The following is a 22,908-nucleotide window of genomic DNA, read 5'->3' on the forward strand; positions in this document are numbered from 1 at the left end:
ATGGCCTGCCACCAGGCTCAAGTTCAGGATGTTGGACCTGTGAGATGGCAAAACAAAACACAGCAGCACCAGTTAACAAGCATAAGTAACGGAAATATAAGGGTGGACTACGTGTTTGTATGTCTTCAATGAGTACAATGGGAGGTTCTGGGTACAATTCTATATATTGTAACCACAAGGGGGCACCAGAGAGACCCAAACTACAGCCACAGTAACACAGCACACCTTTATAGGATACAACTAGGTGGGCCATCCCCCAGTTGCAGCCCCACTTGTGGGCAAAATCACGAAATTTTATAAATATGTAAAAAAAAATTATTATTATTTAACGGAGTGGGCGGCACGGTGACGCAGTGGTAGCGCTGCTGCCTTGCAGTTAGGGGACCTGGGTTCGTTTCCCGGGTCCTCCCTGCATGGAGTTTGCATGTTCTCCCCGTGTCTGCATGGGTTTCCTCCGGGCGCTCCGGTTTCCTCCCATAGTCCAAAGACATACAGGTTAGGTGCATTGGCGATCCGAAATTGTCCCTAGTGTGTGCTTGGTGTGTGGGTGTGTTTGTGTGTGCCCTGTGGTGGGATGGCACCCTGCCCAGGGTTTGTTTCCTGCCTTGCACCCTGTGTTGGCTGGGATTGGCTCCAGCAGACCCACGTGACCCTGGGATATAGTGGGTTGTAAAATGGATGGATGGATGGATGGATGGATGGATGGATGGATGGATGGATGGATGGATGGATGGATGGATGGAAAAAATCACAAGGCACACAATTCCTCACTGAAACTGCCTGAGCCTAAGCCAATTTTATTATTACTACGCTTATTTTAACTTCACCCGTTTGTTGTTTGGTACAAATCTTGTAATCGATATTTAAAACCACTTCCTATTGTCCAAATGACTTGAAATTTTGCACATTTACTCACTTCCGATGGCAGTAAATGAATAATCAACAATAATCAGTTGCACTAATTGATCAATTAATCCGTTGTAATTAAGAAATGAAATTTTCATATGAAGAATAGTTCAAGAATTCACCAATAGATGGCGCGAGTAGCGGATAGAAATATTAAAGGAAGTGTTAAAATATTGATTACAAAATTATACTAAAACTAACCCAAGACTAAAAAGTTGACAATAATATATATATATATATGTATACATAAATATTTTTTTAAATCCACGCTTATATTAAGTTTAAAAGTATACTAAAAAGTAAAAAATAAGTCCATCCATCCATCCATTTTCCAACCCGCTGAATCCGAACACACTTTTATTTTACGAGTGATGTATGATAGACTTATTTTTTACTTTTTAGTACACTTTTTAACTTAATATAAGCGTGGTTATTAAAAAGTATTTATATATATATATATATATATATATATATATATATATATATTTGACTTGACAATAAACTGATTGATGAAATGTTTAAATTGCAGGACCGTGATCATTTGTAATTTACTTTTTTTAAAATTGCAACATGTTTCTTTTGCTTTAGATATTCAAAGAAAGTATGAAGACAATTCCGAGTCTCTGCATGAGGAGTCCATCTCCGAAAATGCGGATAACTCCACAGAAGAACCAGGTGAAGGTGGGCCTGATGCTGATGGAGAGGACATGACTGATGGGATCGAGGAAGATTTTGATGAAGAAGGAAGCAATGACCTGGTAGGTTTTGGCTGTGAGTGTCTTTATTTGTTGACCTGACTTTCAAGTAAATTGCCAAAAGCACAAATGCCAGTTTTTCACTTATGATACTTGGGTATAATTAAATATAAGACTTTCAATACCCCCTGAGTTTACCGGAATATCAGCAGTAATCTGTAAATCTGACCATGGTGGGAAATGTGTGACAAAAGTATTTATAATGGACGACAGTAGAAATTTTTTGCACATCGGGTTTGATGAGGCCGAGCCATTCAACTCAACAAAGCTCATCGGTCTTAATCACCACCTTCTAATAGAGTAATTGACGCTTACTCCATGTCACGTAAAGTCAAATCAAATTTTATTTTTTTGCATGTAATAATACAGTCAGGTCCAGAAGTATTTAGACAATTGTCACCATTTTGGCTCTGTACGCCACCACAATAGATTTGAAACAAAGCAATCAAGATGTGATTAAAGTGTAGACTTTCAGCTTTACTTCAAGGGGTTTAACAAAAACATTCGATGAGCAGCCATTTTCACATATGGTCCTCCATTTTCAGGGGCTCAAAACTGTGTGGACAAACTAATACAATCATAAATATAATAATTATGTTCAATATTTGGTTGAATATCCTTTCCGGTCAATGACTGCCTGAAGTCTGAACCCACGGCCATCTCCAAGTGTTGGCTTTCCACTCCAGTGATGCTCTGCCAGGCCTTTACTGCCACCGTCTTCAGGTGCTGCTTGTTTGTTGGACTTTCAGCCTTCAATTTTGTCTTCTGCAAGTGAACTGGATGTCCAGTTGTTTTCAGGACAGTTGATTGACTTGGCCATTGAAGAATATTCCATTACTTTGCCTTGAGTAGCAATTGGTTTGCTGTCACAGTACGTTTTAGCTCGTTGTCCATCTCTTCTGTGAAATGTCGTCCTGTCAGGTTTGCAGCATTTGTCTGAATCTGAGCAGACAGTATAGCGCCCTCTACACTTCAGAATGCATCCTGCTACTTCTGCCAGCATTCATGTCATCAATAAACACCAGTGACTGACTTCCATTGGCAGCCATGCATAATCAGGCCATAACGTGATCTTCACCATGTGTCACAGATGACGTGGTATTCATCGGATCATGAGCCATTTCTTCTCTTCTCGATATTATTGTCTTTCCAACATTCTGGTACATTGTGATCTTGGTTTCCTTTGTCCAAAGAATATTATTCCAGAACTGGAAAAGCTTTTAAAGAATGTGTCCAAGTCTAACCTGCCCTTCCTATGCTTGAGGTTCACCAGTGGTTTGCACTTTGTGGTAAACCCTCTGTCTTTACTTTCATGAAGTCTTCTCTTGATTCTAGACTTTAGCAATGATAGGCCTACCTCCTGGAGAGTGGTCTATGTTTGGCTAAATGTTGTGAAGGGGTTCTCCTTCACCAAAGACAGAATTCATGTCTTCTGTGGTTTTCAAGACCTTCTGGTGTTGCTGAGCTCACCATTGTGTTCCTTCTCTTTAAGAATCTACCAAATGGTTGACTTGACTACTCCTGAGGCCTCATGTATAAATGGTGCGTACGCACAAAAATGTTGCATACTCCCGTTTCCATGCTCACATCGCGATGTATAAAAACTAAACTTGGCATAACGCCACACACATTTTCATGGCAGCTCAATTCTTGGCATACGCAAGTTCTCTTCTCGGTTTTGTAGTGCTTTTCTTCTGGTGTGGTTCCCTTTCTTTTTTAGATTCACATCCCTGATGTGGCTTTATCAAATACACTGAAATTAACCGCATATTGTTTAGTAGTATAAGGCATTTGATTGTAATTAACCTATAACAATGTAACGGTCCATGGAATGGCCAAACTATTCCAAATACCATAGCTGCTTTGGTGTTGTTCCTCTCAATGCAATACTCAGATTATTTATATCACCGTATCCGAGTGTGGAATCACAGCTCTACAACAGCTGATCGGAAAGAGAATTATCGGGATACAGCATCAAGCACACGCTGCCTCAGCCATGCGCTATTTGAACTGCTCCCATACGGCAAACGCTTCAGAGCCTTTCCTGTAGGGACATCACGCACTCTATAAACGCACTCAATCAGTTCATCAAGTGCTCCTTGTAGAACTGTTTGTACTTATTGTACAAATACTTAAGTACAATTACCTTACTGGAAACTTGAGATACAGTTCTAATATTGCACAACCTGAGCCACTTTATAAAGCTCGTATTTACATATGATGACAATATCATTTTTAAGATGAAATGCAGCAAAATATGTTTATTTCATTATACAGATAAAATGTAAACATCATTTAAATAATTTATATTGTTAATCAGCTTTGAACAACTGCTCAAAGCAGCCAGCCCAGTGGGTTATAACTGCAGTATCATCTGTAAGGACCGTTCCATCAGCCGCCCATCTGTTGGTGAAGAAAGATTCACAGATCTTGACATTGCTGACGATGCTGTGATCATTGCGGAGTCAATGGAGGCTCTGATCAGGGCACTCGAGAGACTGAATGAGGAGTCTGAGTGTCTGGGCTTTCAAGGGTCCTGATAAAAACCAACATTCAGGCCTTTAATGACCTCTTGGGCACGGCCATCAGCAGTGTGTCTGTCTGTGGAGAGAGTGTCGACCTCGTCGAGAGGTTTACTTACCTCAGCAGTGACATTTATGTCTCTGGTGACTCTTCCTATGAAGTCAGACATATTGTTAGAGCATGTTGTGGTCATGAGGTTGCTGGAAAGGAGTGTGTGGTGCTCCAGATATCTCTGCAAAAGGACAAAGGTCCATGTCTTTAGAGTCGTAGTGCTTCCTGTCTTGCTGTATGGTTGCGAGACATGGACGCTATCCAGTGACCTGAGACGAAGACTGGAATCTTTTGGTACTGTGACTCTTAGGAGAATCCTTTGGTACTGCTGGTTTGACTTTGTGTTGCTCATGAAGTCCCGAATGAGACATGTTACCTGCATTGTGAAGGAGCGTCAGTTACGGCACTACGGCCATGTGGCGCGTTTCCCTGAGTGTGATCCGGCTCGTAAGATCCTCATTGTTGGGGACCCGAGTGGCTGGACCAGGCCAAGGGGTCACCCATGTAACACCAGGCTGTGACAGATAGAGGGTCATTTCCGGAGGGTGGACCACGTGTCTGCCTGGGAGGTTGCAAACCGTGATCCCGAGTTGTTTTGTCGTGTAGTGATTGCGGCAATGCACTGTACCAGTGCATGCTCCCCAGCTTGACTTGACTTGATATTGTTAATAATTAAACATGTGAGGACACGGTGCCACAGCGCTAGCAATGAGCTGGAACCCCGTTCAAGGATTGTTCCTGCTTCACACTCTATTCTTGCTGGGACTGGTGCGACACTGGAAGGATAGAGGGATAGAATAATTAAACATGTACTATGAAGATATTTCAATGTTCCTTAAAAGTTTTGAAGATTCAGAGTTCTAAGCTTACAGATGGATTAACATTTATTACAGAGCTGATTGAGTGGCGATTGGTTACTTGGAGAAAGAAAAGTAAGGACAGGAACTGGAGGTTAGTACGTGTGAAAGAGACAGTACTGCTGCAATAAATTATTTCATCGAAGGTTGCACACGGCGCAGCAAGCATCTTGCGGGTGGCAGATACCATCTCTGGATGGGGCGCCAGCTCATCACTATCACTGCGCCGCTGTGTTCCCATGTTTTATAACATGCTTTAACTCCTATAATCATGAAAATGATATCACGTATACATCTCAGTATTTTAATTATTCAGAGAGCTGTAATATTATGAATGTAATGGATTCTGTGTCCTGTCGGAGGAAGAGAAAGCCCGTTAAGAAGCACGTAGTGATTCACACACAAAGAGCACATATAAGAACAAACACAAAACAAAGCATTTAAGGTGCTACTTTAGTTACGATGGTATTTGAGAAACTAGTAAATTAAATGATTTTAAGATAAAGTTTATGATGTTCCACTTTAATGAAAAAATAAACTACTTGATTAAAGTGGAAATTTCAAGATTAAAGTTGACATTTCAAGCTTTTTTTTCCCACTGTGTGCCTATTTTTTTTTTCTCTGTACCCTAATAAGCTTTCATATGACACTCAGACAGTGGGCTATGATTCACCTTTTCATGGCAACTTTGATATCTGTCAACTTCTTTTTTATTTCGGGCACTGTGCGACTTTGTGAACTTGAGCTTTCGAGTTTCTCCAACACTCTATGTCACTCGATCAACTTCCTTTTGTTGTTTGTACCACTGTTTAAACCAACAAATTGTATGTTTTTCTTTGCCTCCACTTGGTATTTGCTGAAATTGTTCTGTTCTCCCCAATCCTTTTGCCATTGTCTTTTCGCAGAATGCTGAGCTTAAGGGCTATTTATATTGATTTGCATATTCAAAGAGGCGTAATTCTGGAAGGAGTTGGGGAGTGGCAGCAGGCACGTGCACATGCGTTACTTTTCACACTGACCAGGATTTATGGAGCGGAAGAACGTGGAAGTTGGTGAACGCACAAATTTATGTGTCTGGATTTTTTGTGCATACGCACATTTCTGCTTTTGTCCTTACGGCAAGTTTTAGTGTGAATTGTATGCACGCCATTATGCATGGTGCCCCTGGTGTTTCTGTTGTCTCTGTAAAGGTTTTGTTTGGTTTTCTCAGCCTAATGATGGCATGTTTTTACTTACATGGACAGCTCTTTGGAGCTCAAATTGAGAGTTTATAGTGACAGCTTCCAAATAAAAATTTCACACTTGGAATCAACTGCAGACCTTCTACCTGCTTAATAGTCAATGACATAATGGGGGACCTGTTCACACCTGGCTATGGAACAGCTGGTCAGTCAAATGTCCAAATACTTGAATACCTGAAAATGGGGGCACCATGTATAAAAATGGCTGTCATTCCTAAATGAGAGGGGTTGGGAGCAAGTGCCGATAACACGTTGCCACACCCACCACACAACAAACCACCTGGATTGGGTCCTGAGTGCAGCACCACACTGGAACAATGTGAGTTTTTTTACAGTGGCGGGAGTGCCAATCCCACCACAAACCCCCAAGTTTTCCCTGTAAGTTGGAGGACTTACTTGCTGATCAATGTTATACTCACGATGAAGCAATTGCAGGTGAAGGGCCTTGCTCAAGGGCCCAACGGAGTAGAGTCACTTCTGGCGTTTATGGCATTCCAACTGTCAACCTTCCTATTGCCAGCACAGATCCCTTGCCTCAGAGCCACCGCTCCGCCCTTATGGCTAAAAGGCTCATACAATATTTTTGATAAAACCCCTTAAACTAAGTTGAAAGTCTGCACTTCAATCACATAATGATTGCTTTCTTTCATATCCATTGTGGTGGTGTACAGAGCTAAAATTATGAAAATTGTATCATTGTCCAAATACTTATGGACCTGACTGTATATACAGGGCAAATTGCAGTGAAATGCTTAATTACAGAGCTTGACAAAAACATAACTGTTATAATAAACCACAGCCGCCCCACATACCTCTTCATGTATCGAGATAGACATGGGCAAATGTGCACACAGAACAATGAGATTGGTGCAAAGTGCTTTTTGATTCAATCAACAGCGTTCCAAAAAAAGTGCAGTGCAGACTTCAAGAAATACATAACTAAATAAATAATCCATGATAAAACAGGGACTTTGTGGAGGCTACAATTGAAATATATAATCCAAAAAAATAGGCTGAAAAAATCAAGGATTAAATCACAGTCAGAATCTGTCCTTTTACAAATAACATGAGCCTTAGTGCCTCCTTCTTAATCAACGTTTCCTCTCTCCACCCTTAATGGTCTACTCAGCGAGTCAAGAGATGGCCACCGGTAAGCACCGTCAAATTTTTTATGACTTGTGTACCTGTTGCCATCCCTCAGTGTCTGTGGGGACTGCTGCCTTCTCCCACCGCCATCCATAGGACCTCTTGTAGTGATTGGTAACTCTGGCTCCCTGGGCACTCAGCAGAAGTAACAATCACCCCCAGAGTTCCTCGGCTCCAAACAAGGCATCGTTTTGACTAGGCCTGGGTAAAAATATTGATTTTCCAATTAATTGTTATTTATCATTTAATAAATTTGATATCAATTATTTAAGTCTCAAGATTGATCTTGTGAGTGTCTACCTTGCTCAGTTAGAAGTTTTTGGTTATCTTCATTTTTGACATTCGATCCTGTAGATGGCGCTAATGAGCCTGTTAAGATTTTCGTTCGGAAAAAACTCTTTACTACTTTGCATAAAATGTTGTGTTCTCCTCAAATTAAATGACCGCGTTCGACACTTAAATCAAATGTGTGGACTGATTCAAATGGGGCATTGGTAAAGAACAGATGAAAAAACACAAAGCTATATGTAAGATGTGCAAGTCAAAGTTAAGTATTGTTGTAACACAATAAATTTGAGAAATCTTGACGTCACCCTTAAACGTAATCTCACTTGACATTCAAATGAGTAGAGCCTAAATCTACACTGGAGACAGCCGATAGCTCCAAGCTTCCATTTAATTCACCTCGTGCCCAAAACATAGAATCTATTGCAGTTTTTATCTGTAAAGATATGAGACCCTACACCATTGGGTTTACATAAATGATACAAGTTTTGGAACTGTGGTATGCTATACCAATCAGAAAGCCAATGAGTGAAGTTATTGTACCAAGGCTTTATGACAATCTTAAGCAAAGCATCCTAATATCTGTGGAATCTAATGTGGCGGTACATATGTTAGTTAAATTAGATGAAATTTGAATGAGTAAAAAAGTTTTGTTTTTTTTAAAAAGAGCAATAATATTTTGTTCCACATCTTGCAAATTCTGATGTCACCTGTTCATTACTAATCACGTATTGCTTCTTAAAAATTATTCCATGCTATGTTATAAAGTCACTCTGAAGACACCCTTCAAATAAAGTGTTACTGAAATTTGTCACATTAGATTAATGTCCTTTGTGCATGGTTAAGTAATCTTTAAAAAAGTCACCTGAGCACACTAATTCAACCAAGATAGAACTAATATTTAATCGAATCCGGACATAGTGAATCACATTGGGACATCAGTGATAATACCCAGCCCTAGTCTTGATTGCTTGCCTCCTCTCAGCAGCACTGGTTCTGCCTCAGTCTTCACTGTCCTTCCTTCCCTTTCCTTTCCATTTAACCTCCTGCCTCTTTCTATACTTTTTTTCTGCCTTTTTCTTCTCCCGTCTCTATCCTACTCGGGCTTCTTCATACTATAGTTAGGTGCCGTAACACTAGAATAACCAGAGCCAATGAAAAAACTCGTAGATCTGTCCCACCTTAAATCGCTTCGCACCTCTCCATCAGCGTCTTTTGTCCTGTTAATGTGTCGATAAGCAGCAAGCAGCCTGCTATCACATCCCCCACTGCCACACAGTTTTCTCAGCTCAAGTCTGTTTACCTGAGTGTCAGTTGCTTAGAGTTGTATAGAGTGAGAAGTCAAGCAAAGTGACACCTTTAATAAATACTATATCGTTATTTAGAACACATGCATTTCATTCGATATGGCTCTTATATACAAAGTAAAGTGATGGCAGCTTCCACCTGCAGCTATAGCCTCTTCAGTACGCTCACCACTCTCCACTCTAGTGTTTAGATCTGGACGATGCTTGCGCCCAAAACATTAACATTTATATGTTACTTACATAAAAGCCTGATTGAATGATATTTACCTATTTACCTTTATTTATTTACTTACTTCCTACAGCGTAAAGTCACAAGTAGACTGCAGAGCTTCCCATGTACATATACAGTAAAGCGATGGCAAAAGTGCGGCATGCATTCTTTCTCCGATGTAGAACCGTCGTCATCATCTAAGTTCACCTCTGTTATAGCACGTCTTTATGTGAAAACAGCAGTGTCAGATCGGGGGGTGGGTCAAACCAGCGGTACCTAAAGATTCTCTGAAGAGACGCAGTACCGAAGGAGTCCAGTCTTCATCTCAGGTCACTGGATAGCATTCATGTCTTGCAACCATATAGCAAGACAAGAAGCACCAGGACTGTAAAGACTTGGACCTTCGTACTTTTGCAGAGATATCAGGAGCGCCACACACCCCTTTCCAGCAACCTCATGACCCCCCATGCTCTCCCAACCCATCTACTGACTTCATAGGAAGAGTCACCAGAGACTTGAATGTCACGTAAACCTCTTGATGAGGTCGACACTCTCTGCACAGACAGACACACTGCTGATGGCTGTGCCCAAGAGTTCCTTAAAGGCCTAGCTCTTGGTTTTGATCCAGGACACTCGCTGACAAGTCACGTGGACGGAAGGACAGAAGCACTTCCGAGTCGAGGACTATTTAAAGGACTGCTGTGAATCCAGCAAGCGAGCCCGGAGTCAGGAAGAGGTGGACAACACTTGTTGGGAGGTGTGGAGGAGAAAGAATATTGTGTTTATTACCAGTTTATTGTTGCTGTGGTGGTTTGGAGGCACTGTTTTGAAGAAGAAAAAAATATTAAAAGTCTTCTAAGTGCTTTTAACCTGTGTCCAGAACGTCTGTCTGGTGGGTTTAAAAGGGGCAATAGTGTCACCTAGCATCCACTCGTTTACACCGTGTTTATCAAAGCTAAAAAAAGGGAAATTCACCCGATTTAAATCCAATTGATCAGGCCTTCCATATGCTAAACAGAAAAGTAAGAGGACAAGCCCCCCAAAACAAGTAGGAGATTTGGCAGAACATCACCAGAGAAGATCCTCAGCACCTGATGATGTCTGTGAATCGCAAACCTCAAGCAGTCACTGCATGCAAGGGAAATGCAACAAAGAATTCAATATGACCTGACATTGCTGTGTCCCAAACATGGGAGGGGGGACCTTGTAGAAACAGTTTTGTGTGACCGAAATGTGTACAAATCCCCTGAAATGGAATTCTGCAATGTGCACTTTAATCAAAATGTCTGCATTGTTTGATTTTAAATTTTAAACTGTGGACCAGAAGGGGAAATTAATAAAAATATGTCCCCGGATGTTATGGAGGGCACTGGTTGCCAGGGACTGAAGTTTATCCCACCAACTCTTGATGCTAAACAGGAATCAGCACTGGAAGGGGTGCCAGTCAATTGCAGGACTGTGTCCGCACACTAATTTAGAGTAACCAGTCTGACACGCGAGTAACCATCCGACGAGACTGAAAAGAGCCAATTAAATGAAATGCCAGATGCCGACTGGCAGATGTTTTCCTTCATTAAAGACATGAATGCCTTTCTTGAGATTGAGCTACATGCTAATTAGTCTAAAGAGACCATTTCAGCACAAGAGGCTTCTGCTGCAACAGGCCATTAGATACTACTGAGAGACCCCAAGTCCTTGTCCAGATGCTTAAAAAGATCTCTTGGTTATTATATCCATCCATCCAAATTCCAAATCCGCTTTTTTCCTGAGCAAGGTCGCAGGTACGCTGGATCCTATCCCAGCAAGTATAGGGTGCAAGGCAGGAACAATCCTGGGACATGACACCTATCCAAAGCAGTAGGGTGTTAGGCTTCAATTCACTTTATTTTTGTATAGCACCCCTCACCGAGTATAGGCTGAGACCGCTTTAACAAATTCATATGCAACATACAAAATAACACAACTTACAAATCACATGACACACATGAGAAAAACTGCAGTTGGTTGAAACACATCCATTTCCAATTAGATTGAAGTGAAAGGATCCCAACATTTTATGTACATTTATATGATCATTGAGTTGAAAATGAAGAGTAGGAACTCAAAAATTCCCTCTTCTTCTTCTTCTTTCGGCTGCTCCCATTAGGGGTCCCCACAGCGGATCATCTTCTTCCATATCTTTCTGTCCTCTGCATCTTGCTCTGTCACACCCATCACCTGCATGTCCTCATTCACCACATCCATAAACCTTCTCTTAGGCCTTCCTGTTCTCCTCTTACCTGGCAGCTCTATCCTTAGCATCCTTCAAACAATATACCCAGCATCTCTCCTCTGCACATGTCCAAACCAGCGCAATCTCGCCTCTCTGACTTTGTCTCCTAACTGTCCAACTTGAGCTGACCCTCTAATGTCCTCATTTCTAATCCTATCCATCTTCTTCACACCCAGTGCAAATATTAGCATCTTTAACTCTAGCACCTCCAGCTCTGTTTCCTTCTTTCTGGTCAGTGCCATCCTCTCCAACCCATATAACACAGCTGGTCTCACTACCGTCCCGTAGACCTTCGCTTTCACTCTTGCTGATACTCATCTGTCACAAATCACTCCTGACCCTCTTCTCCACCCATTCCACCCTGACTGCACTCTCTTTTTCACTTCTCTTCCACAATCTCCATTACTCTGTACTGTTGATCCCAAGTATTTAAACTGATCTACCTTCGCCAACTCTACTCCCCTCATCCTCACCATTCCACTGACCTCCCTCTCATTTACACACATGTATTCTGTCTTGTTCCTACTGACCTTCATTCCTCTCCTCTCTAGAGCATATCTCCACCTCTCCAGGGTCTCCTCAACCTGCTCCCTACTATCGCTACAGATCACAATGTCATCAGAAAACATTATAGTCCACGGGGACTCCTGTCTAATCTCGTCTGTCAACCTGTCCATCACCATTGCAAATAAGAAAGGGCTCAGAGCCGATCCCTGATGTAATCCCACTTCCACCTTGAATGCATCCATCACTCCTACTGCAGACCTCACCAGAGTCATACTTCCCTTGTACATATCCTGTACAACTCTTACATACTTCTCTGCCACTCCCAACTTCCTCATACAATACCACAGCTCCTTTTGAGGCACCCTGTCATACACTTTCTCCAGGTCCACAAAGACGCAATGAAACTCCTTCTGGCCTTCTCTAAACTTCTCCATCAGCATCCTCAGAGCAAACACCGCATCTGTGGTGCTCTTTCTTGGCATGAAACCATACTGCTGCTCATTAATCATCACCTCACTTCTTAACTGAGCTTCCACTACTCTTTCCCATAACTTCATGCTGTGGCTCATCAATTTTATCTCCCTGTAGTTAGTAGAGTCCTGCACATCCCCCTTATTCTTAAAAATCTGCACCAGTACACTTCTTCTCCACTCCTCAGGCATCTTCTCACTTTCCAAGATTCCATTAATCAATCTGGTTAAAAACTCCACTGCCATCTCTCCTAAACACCTCTATGTTTCCACAGGTATGTCATCTGGACCAGTGGTTTTTCCATTCTTCATCCTCTTCATAGCTGTCCTTACTTCCTCCTTGCTAATCCGTCACACTTCCTGATTCACTATCTCCACATCATCCAACCTCTTCACTCTCTCGTTCTCTTCATTCATCAGCCTCTCAAAGTACTCTTTCCATCTGCTCAACCCACTCTCCTCGCTTGTGAGTACATTTCCATCTTTATCGTTTATCACCCTAACCTGCTGCACATCTTTCTCAGCTCAGTCCCTCTGTCTAGCCAATCGGTCCTTTTCTCCCTCATTAGTGTCCAACCTCTCATACAACTCATCATACGCTTTTTCTTTAGCCTTCACCACCTCTCTCTTCACCTTGCGCCTTATCTCCTAGTACTCTTGTCTACTTTCTGCATCTCTCTGATTATCCCACTTCTTTTTCGCCATCCTCTTCCTCTGTATGCTCTCCTGTACTTCCCCATTCCACCACCAGGTTTCCTTTTCCTCCTTCCTCTGTCCAGATGTCACGCCAAGCACCCTTCTTGCTGTCACCCTTACTACATCTGCTCCAATTAGCAGAAAATCAACCTCTGGAGAGTCCACGGTCAGTTATAACAGCCAAAGTCAGACACAGTGATCATTCTGGAGACCTCGGTCAACTGACCACCCTGTGACGATGCAGGTTCTGCTCCAGGCTTCCGTCTCGTCTCCAGTTTGGGAGCTCTTGAACCCAACACTGTCGGTAATGTCACCAGATGACCTGGACAGTGAAGACATTAACAACGAAGCAAGGGGACAGTGCAAAATGTGCAAAATGTGCAAAGTGCTTTTATTTAAAAACAGTCAAAACAAAGTGTTTAAATAAATAGTGCAGTGCTATTATAACGTTAATGAATAAATAACACTATGTAACAAATTTTTATTTTTATTTTGTTCCTGGGTACAAAGTGTGTTTTCCTAACCCGTTATGCCTTAAAAAAATAGAAAATAGCTGTTGTTCCACAAAAACTTTGCTTTTGTGATCAGGACAATGATATTTTGAAATTTGTCTGTTTGAGAAAATTCTCGATACGCATTCAATACTGAGTAGTCTTCTAGAATATTCTTGAACTGTTAGAATTGTCCAGAAGTTTCTAGAATTTTCCAGAATTATCTAGAACTTTCAAGAAACTTTTAGAAGTTTCTAGAACGTTCTCGGACTGTCCAATAGCAGTCATACAAGTATAGAAGCACAGGTGACTCGAACCAACAATTCGGTTTGTTATTTTTTTGATTTGATTTAGATGGCATCAAGAGGTTGCTTGCACCCAGCAGATGCATTTTGCTACGTCTGTGGACAATTTATAAAGACAAGAGCGAGAAAGTATTCCGTGAAAGCATGTCGTAAGATGTGCGAGGCCTACAAGGCATACTTCGGCATGCCTGTCGGGGATCAAGACAAGCCCTGGGCACCTCATTTCACATGCGAATATTGCAAGAAAACTCTTGAACGTTGGTACAGGGGAGAAAAGAGAGCCATGAAGTTTGCTATCCCGCGAATTTGGCGGCAACCTACTGACCACTCAAGCAACTGCTACTTCTGCATGGTGGATCCTACCAAACGTCGCACTAGCAAGAATGCGCCTCAAATCGTTTATCCAGACATTCCTTCTTCCATTGCCCCAGTACCACACTGCCCCGAGCTGCCCATTCCCACTCCTCCGAAGAGGGATCAGCCATCTTCAGGAGACAGCAGCAAATCAGACAGCGAGGAAGATATTGCAGATATCCTTGATGCCCATCTTGACAAATTCAAGGAGAACATGGGAGCTTACTCAGAGGAGCAAGGTGAGCGTGTTCATCAGGATATACTGGACTTTGAACGTCGTTACCAAGGACAGTATAACGAAAACATGATGGGGGACTACATTTGGGGGCTTCTTCGAGAAAGCGATTTGCAGTGCAGTCTCAAATCTAGAACACCTACTCATTTCTGAACCTTTTTGAGTAGTTTTGACTGTCTTTGTCTATTTACCATGCAAGTGTTGTTCTTTATCAGACTGCATGAACGAAAAGATAAAAATTCCCTTGTTTTGTCACTATAAATACGAAATTTTCTGGGCTGTGGTCATAAAATCAAAGTTTGTGCTGAATGTAGTCGTTTTTCCATAGGCTTTAGACATAAGCAGTTGAAATATAACTCTTGGAAGCCAGGAACAAAAATTGTGTTACATAGTGAATCCGTTAAAAACAAGTGAAAAATGTGGAGGTTAAAATCCAATAAATGATTCCTTTAAAATGAGGTTAAAAACAATGGCTGTAAGCAGTCCTTCTAAAACACAAAGCCCGGTGCCTTCTTTCTACTGACGACTCCCATCCAGGCTATGCACCATAGGAGTCACCCTACCTGCACTTGATCTTCTCCATCTTCTGCTGGTTTTCTTTTCCGAATCCCTGGCTCTGGTGGGCTCCACGAGACCATGACTTGTGCTCCCCAGCAACCAGGGCGCTCACGCTGGGGCTTTCACTTCCCAAGTCTCCGACCCCCGGCACCTTCTAACCCTTGGATGGCGAGCCATCCTCCTTTCGGTCACTCCAGGTTCCTCACTAACGCTCAGCGGGAGCGACCACTACCGAGTGCCGGCCAAACGCCCCGCTAGAGCTCACTGCTCACGCACCGGTTTTCTCCTTCCTGCCTCCTGCTTCTTCTTCTCTCTTAACATCCATTCACGTTCTTTTAACATTTTTTTCCTTTCCCCCTTTCTGCACTCCCGCTCCTAATATATATATATAATAATAATTCATTACATTTATATAGCGCTTTTCTCAGTACTCAAAGCACTTTCCACACAGGGAGGAACTGGGAAGAGAACCCACAATCTTCCACAGTCTCCTTACTGCAAAGCAGCAGCACTACCACCGCACTGACAATATAGTATCTATCTATCTATCTATCTATCTATCTATCTATCTATCTATCTATCTATCTATCTATCTATCTATCTATCTATCTATCTATCTATCTATCTATCTATCTATCTATCTATCTATCTATCTATCTATAATGGGGATGTGGTTCAGGTGTGGTGATTAGGAGTTCCCGGCATCAATTATGGATGCGGATGACTCCTCACCTGTACACATTAGTAAGGTAATACCCGCACCACGAAGCGCCCGGGAACCGCTCCTGCCACACTACCTTTAAACCCCCTCTTTAAACCGCGAGTGCGGCGATTATCTATTTAAAAACTGTCCTTTTCTGCGGTGGGTTGGCACCCTGCCCGGGATTGGTTCCTGCCTTGTGCCCTGTGTTGGCTGGGATTGGCTCCAGCAGAACCCCGTGACCCTGTGTTCGGATTCAGCGGGTTGGAAAATGGATGGATGGAAACTGTCCTTTTTGATCTGAGCCGTGGACCCGCTTATACCACACACCCACCTCCTACTAGGCATTCTATTGTATAACTTTGTGCTGGGCCATCTAATAAGAAAGACAAGGTCTTTGCATCCTTGGATTCCAAGTTCCTCTGGTTGTCTTTCCCATAAGTAGGAAATTAGCTTCTCAAATTCATCCATCCATCCATCCATTATCCAACCCGCTATGTCCTAAGACAGGGTCATGGGGGTCTGCTGGAGCCAATCACTCAATCTAATTTTGGGCCATCTAGGGCCAAAGCCTTTACAGGTGGCATCAGACACAATGCAGGAACCAAAGAGCGCCGGGCCAATGTCCAGTCACCAGTTTGCCTCACAACCTGTTGGAAAACCCAGGCTGAAATAAGTAAAACATGAAAGCACAGAAATAATCAACCCCTTGATCTCACTTTTACTCAGCTGATATGTTTTAAATGAGACGGATTTCTGTTATTTATAGTGCTGCATCATTTGGCATCTTTTCAGCAGCCACACCACCTGCACTTCAGAAAAGGTCATCCACCCAAAGCTAAGCACATTCAGGCCTGGCCAATACTTGGATGGGAGAACAACCAGGAAAACCCTGGGTTGCTGTTGGAAGAGGTGATGGCGAGGCCAGCAGGGGGTGCTCACCCTGTGGTCTGTGTGTGGAACCCAATGTCCCCAGTGCAGTGACTGGGATGAGATGTAAAACTGAGGTCCTGACTCTCTGTGGTCAGAAAAGATCCCTGGGTATCCTTTGTAAAGAGCAGTGGTGTAGCTAGGCGGGGGGCAAGGGGGGACATCTGTCCCCGGGCACAGCATCCAGGGGGCGCCAAATTTCCCTTCCCCGTTGCACTTTGGCAAACAGGAGGGGGCGTGAAATCTTCAGTTGTCCCCTGGCGCTGAAAATCCTAGCTACGCCTCTGGTAAAAGGGTAGGGTGTATCCCAATGCTCAGGCTAAATTACCCACCTCAGCCTAATAAAGCTGGCCCCCTGATCATCCCCGTCACTAACTGGGTCTCACTCACCACTTCACCAGCTAATGTGTGATGAGCGTAAAAATGTCTGCTGTCGAAGCATCCAGGTGGAAGCTACACATTAGTGGTAGCTGGAGTGGCTCCCCACTCACTGAAGTGCTTTGAGTTGTGAGAAAAGTGGTATATAAATGTAAAGAATTATTATTATTATTAAGGATTAATGCAAAACCTGCCTGATTATGGACATTATGAGTATACAAGAATAGCATTTGGAGTTGGAAATGCCCCATCTGCATTGCAAATTAATACTAATGACATCTTTCTAAACCGACTAGAGTTATAATTAGTCATTAATATTAATAGTTACTATCATAAGTAGTTGTCAAGATTGATCACGCAAAATATTTTAGAGGAGTTTTCTTATAAAAAAATAATATTTTTGATGCAAAGCATTTTGGAATTTAATGCTGAGTTGGTGGTTTCGCTTGTCAATAAAATTTCATCTAAAGGTTTTCTCACAAACACTGAAAACTGAACAGTCCAAAAATTACTGATTTACAAATAAAATCAAACTATAAAGAGCTGAGAGAAGTAAACTGAAACTGATATTACAGGGAACTGCACGACAGTGTCTGGATCTATAGCTGTGTGAAAGACTTCTGCTACTGATTAGTGCTTTTTGATATTTCTTTTTTATTTTGCTTATTTAAAAAGCTTACGTAAAGCCAGATTTCCTCCTTGGGACAAATAAAGATCTATCTATCTATCTATCTATCTATCTATCTATCTATCTATCTATCTATCTATCTATCTATCTATCTATCTATCTATCTATCTATCTATCTATCTATCTATCTATCTATTATATAGTGCCTTTCACTCTATCTATCTATCTATCTATCTATCTATCTATCTATCTATCTATCTATCTATCTATCTATCTATCTATCTATCTATCTATCTATCTATCTATCTATTATATAGTGCCTTTCACTCTATCTATCTATCTATCTATCTATCTATCTATCTATCTATCTATCTATCTATCTATCTATCTATCTATCTATCTATCTATCTATCTATCACACAACATTCCATGCAAATAAATCAATTTTTACAAAAATAAGATCGAAAACAAATCAACCCCCACCCCTGAGAAAGAGAGCTAAGCCAGCAGAGTAAAACTTAAAGCTAATAAAAATAAGTAAATAGATGAATTAATAAGTGAATAAACATAAATGGAGAAGAAAAAGAAAAGCAGAGAGAATTTGCTTCCTCAGTGCTTTAAATGCTTATTCTAAAATGTTATTGATCCGATCTTGCCAGGTTTGGAAAAAGTTCTGCACAGATCCTCTAAGTGAGAATTTGATTTTTTCCCATTTCAAATAGTATATAACATCAGTTACCCACTGACTTAGACGAGGAGAGTTAGGATTCTTCCAGTTGAGCAAGATAAGTCTGCGTGCCAATAGTGAAGTAAAGGCCATTCCAGTTTGTTTGTCCTTCTCCACTTTAAGCCCCTCTGTGAGCCCACCACACACAGCTGTTAATGGGTTAGGAGGGATTGTGACACCCAGGCTGTCTGATAAGCGTTTAAAGACTTTGGTCCAGAATGATGTTAATTTGGTGCATGTGGCCCAAAACATGTGACACAGTGAGGCTGGAGCTCGATTGCAACGTTCGCGGGTTGGATCTTTCCCTGGAAACATTTTGGACAATTTTAAACTAGACAGATGAGCTCGATATGTCATTTTGAGTTGAATAACTGTATGCTTTGCTCATATGGAGCTCGAGTGAATTCTCTGCATTGCTACCTTCCACTCCTTTTCTGATATGTTGAATGAGAGATCCTTTTTCCCATTGTCCTCTTGAATCTTTGAAAGGGAGGGACTGTAAAATAGTTTTATATATTACAGAAATGCTATCTGAGTCCTCAAGACTGATTAATATTTTTTCCATCATAGAGGTAGGTGGGAGGTGAGGAAAATTAGGCAGGTTCTGTTTAACAAAGTTTCGAATTTGAAGATAGTGAAAGAAATGTGTTGCTGGAAAGTTAAATTTGGAGTGTAATTGTTCGTAGGATGCAAAGACGTCGTCTATATAAAGATCTCTAAGTGATTTAATCCCAAATGTTTTCCAGAGATTAAAAAAACTGCGTATGTTTGTGAGGGTTGAAAAAGGTGGTTCTTGTGTAGAGGTGCCACCGATAAAAGCTTCTCTATCTTAAAATGCTTCCTACATTGGTTCCATATTCCGAGTGAGTGAAGCACAATTGGGTTGTTAGTATATCGGCGATAACTTGCATTTATTGTGGTACAAAGTAAGGAATATAAAGAAGTACTGCAGGATTTTATTTCTATTGTGGACCAAGCTTGTGTATGTTCATCTATTTGTGTCCAGGTTTTTATAGTTTGTATATTTGCTGCCCAGTAATAAAATTGAAAGTTACAGTAGGTAGAGCCATGCGACCTTCTGCTTTAGGTCTTTGTAGGGTTGCTGTTTGGATACGTGGATGTTTTGAATTCTAAATAAATGAGGTTATGGTTGAATTTAGTTTCTTAAAAAATGATTTATTGATGTATATTGAAATCTTTTGAAATAAAAAGAGAAGTTTAGGAAGGATATTCATCTTAACAACATTAATTCTTACAGCTAGATTGAGATGGAGGGTTGACTATCTATGCAGGTCTTGCTTAATTTTTTCTATACAGACAGAGAAATTTTGTTGATAAAGAGCTTTATGTTTACTTGTGATGTTTACCCCTAGGTATTTAAACTGATCTGCCATAATAAAAGGGAAGGTGTCCAATCTAACATTGTGTGCTTGAGAATTCACTGGAAAGAGCACAATTTATGTCTAATTAATTCTGAGTTCAGAAATCTTTTGAAATTCTGTTAGTGTTGTTAGGACTGCAGGCACAGTATTTTCTGGGTCTGATATATACAGTACCATATCATCTGCATAGAGAGCAATTTTCTGTTCAAGTCCTTCTCTGATAATCCCCTTTATCTGATAAGCATTTCGACAGTGAACTGCCAGAGGCTCAATGGCGATTGTGAAAAGCAGTGGTGACAAGGGGCATCTTTGTCTGGTACCACATTCTAGTTTAAAGTAGTCTGAACAAATGTTGTTAATACAAACTGAAGCTTCTGGATTAGTATACAGTAGTTTGATTCACGCACAAATGTTTGGGCCAAACCCAAATTATTCCAGTGTAGTAAAAAAGTAGTTCCATTCAATCATATCAAATGCTTTTTCTGCATCCAACGATAATAATATCTCTGGGGTGTTTGACTTTGCTGGTGAATATATTACATTAAACAGGCATTCAAGATTGGAAGCTAAGTGTCGGCCTTTAATAAATCCAGTTTGATCCTGTGATATTACCGAAGGCAGCACTTTCTACATCCTTCTAGCTAGGGCTTTGGAGAGTATCTTAACATCATTATTCAGAAGTGAAATTGGTCTGTATGATGCACATTGTAATAAGTCCTTATTTTGTTTAGGAACGACGGTGATGAATGCTTGGCGAAAAGTTTGAGGTAGAATTTGATTGTCTCTAACTTCTATAAATGTTGCTAATAAAATGGGAGCTAGCTGAGTGGAGAATTTAATATAAAATTCTGCAGGGTAGCCATCTATCTATCTATCTATCTATCTATCTATCTATCTATCTATCTATCTATCTATCTATCTATCTATCTATCTATCTATCTATCTATCTATCTATCTATCTATTATATGCTGCCTTTCATATCTATCTATCAATATATGTTAATTTTGGTAAAGTAAGCAGGATTAGATAGATAGATAGATAGATAGATAGATAGATAGATAGATAGATAGATAGATAGATAGATAGATAGATAGATAGATAGATAGATAGATAGATAGATAGATAGATAAGCCATTAAAATTGAAGATAAGATGACCTTTTTGTGTCACTGAGGACAGCAATCAGCTACATTACAATGGCATTTCCTGAGTTTTCCTTTCTCAGCACATGTCTAGATTATGTCTAACTACGTCTTAAACACTATAAGGTGTACACAAAGCTACATGGCAGTCAGTGTTTTAATGTAACATTCTAGAATTGATTCAGCTTAATAATACATTGCGCGTACAGTATATTACATTACATATCAAGAACATAAAAGATTTGACAAACGAGAGGAGACCATTCAGTCCATCAAGCCTGTTTGTTTAGCTGTCCTGATATCTCATCCTGATTCTTCTAAAATATTCTTAGATTCTTCTGACATTTTTCTTAAATACATATGAAAGTCACTATAATAGACCCATATAGAGACCTCTGTCTTGGATATTGGAGAGCCGCTGCTGTCAATGTCAGGACTGTAGGTGGCAGTAAGACGAGGTCAGACCTGCTCAGTTTCTACCACAGGTTTATATTTAACATCATCAATATTTGGTTAGAGCAGGTCCAGCTTGGGCGGCATGGTGGCGCAGTGGATAGTGCTGCTGCCTCGCAGTTAGGAGACGCGGGTTCACTTCCCGGGTCCTCCCTGCGTGGAGTTTGCATGTTCTCCCCATGTCCGGGTACTCCGGTTTCCTCCCACAGTCCAAAGACATGCAGGTTAGGTCGATTGGCGATCCTAAATTGTCCCTAGTGTGTGCTTGGTGTGTGGGTGTGTTTGTGTAAGCACCCTGCGGTGGGCTGGCACCCTGCCCGGGGTTTGTTTCCTGCCTTGCGCCCTGTGTTGGTTGGGATTGGCTTCAGCAGACCCCCGTGACCCTGTGTTCGGATTCAGCGGGTTGGATAATGGATGGATGAATGAGGTCCAGCTTGTTGCTGTCCACCAATGTAACACACCTACTAGGATTCCTTGTTTGAAGTCACCAGCAGTCAGATTGATTGATCATTAAGATATTAGTGAATTGTTTCTGTCAGCCAGGATGATGTTACTTCCTTTGCTATGCACTGAGGTGGATGAGTTAATTCCACATTTCAATGCCTTGATCAGACATTTTAGTTTTCATTGTGCTCTGCTCTCGTTGCCTCCATTGTACATTCAGACAAATCTTCAGTCTCCCTCCTGTTTCTTCCACTCAGTCTGACAAAGTCCATCCAACATTAAAATAGCATCTGAAACAGGGCGAGTAAGCTGGTTCTCTGCACCACCGAATATCCCAGGACCTGAACTCCCCGTAGCTCTCTGAAAGATATAATGGTTCAAACAACTTACATGAAAGCAATCAAAGGTTTGTCATTATTTGAAATCAGACCTGGTCCCGATCATTTCCGCTTTACTTTTATCCTCACTCTTCCATTTCTCACTCCGGATAGTCACCCTTTTGCCCTTTTCATTGTCAGCCGAGCAGGTCTTCCTATATGACATAATGGGGCTCAGTAGGTGGCAGCGATTACAGCCCTACCAGGTGAATATGGGAACATGTAATAGATCCCATTTTACGTTCCTCAGATGTTAAAGATGTAGGCCGCCATCAGGACTTTTACACTCACAGTGTGAGCAGCTCGTCTGAGAGGCAGTTGAGGTGGGCCGGTGCAACAGCATCTCTTCAATGCAGTTTAAAAATTAACAAAAAAATGTATTGTAACAAGTCAGAGGCCACATCTTAACATTACTAATTAATAGCATTGATAATTCTAAATAAAAAGTGAAAGAGAAGGAGAGCTCCAGTAAAGGTAATGGATTCTTGGACTTGGTATCAAAAATTCAATTAAAGGCTACAGAGAGAGGATAACAATTATTTGTAATTTGAATGAGGCAACTTTTCAACACAGCAAA

The 22,908-nt window shown here is 41.3% G+C and overlaps 1 protein-coding gene across 9 annotated transcripts in view; it reads left to right on the top strand.

Annotated features, from left to right (window-relative positions):
• The window catches only part of LOC114653202 (RNA-binding Raly-like protein), a 1,200,559-nt gene that overhangs the window by 1,158,689 nt on the left and 18,962 nt on the right, over positions 1-22,908 (top strand). For 7 of the 9 annotated variants that reach the window (XM_051929289.1, XM_051929293.1, XM_051929294.1 and 4 more), the window contains one exon: positions 1,495-1,677. In XM_051929289.1, the coding sequence (XP_051785249.1) occupies positions 1,495-1,677 (183 nt within the window). The remainder of the gene's footprint in view (positions 1-1,494; positions 1,678-22,908) is intronic. The other 2 variants (XM_051929291.1, XM_051929292.1) reach the window with 1 other exon arrangement.

This window comes from Erpetoichthys calabaricus, chromosome 6 (genome assembly GCF_900747795.2).
Source record: "Erpetoichthys calabaricus chromosome 6, fErpCal1.3, whole genome shotgun sequence".
NCBI classification, from domain to species: domain Eukaryota; kingdom Metazoa; phylum Chordata; class Cladistia; order Polypteriformes; family Polypteridae; genus Erpetoichthys; species Erpetoichthys calabaricus.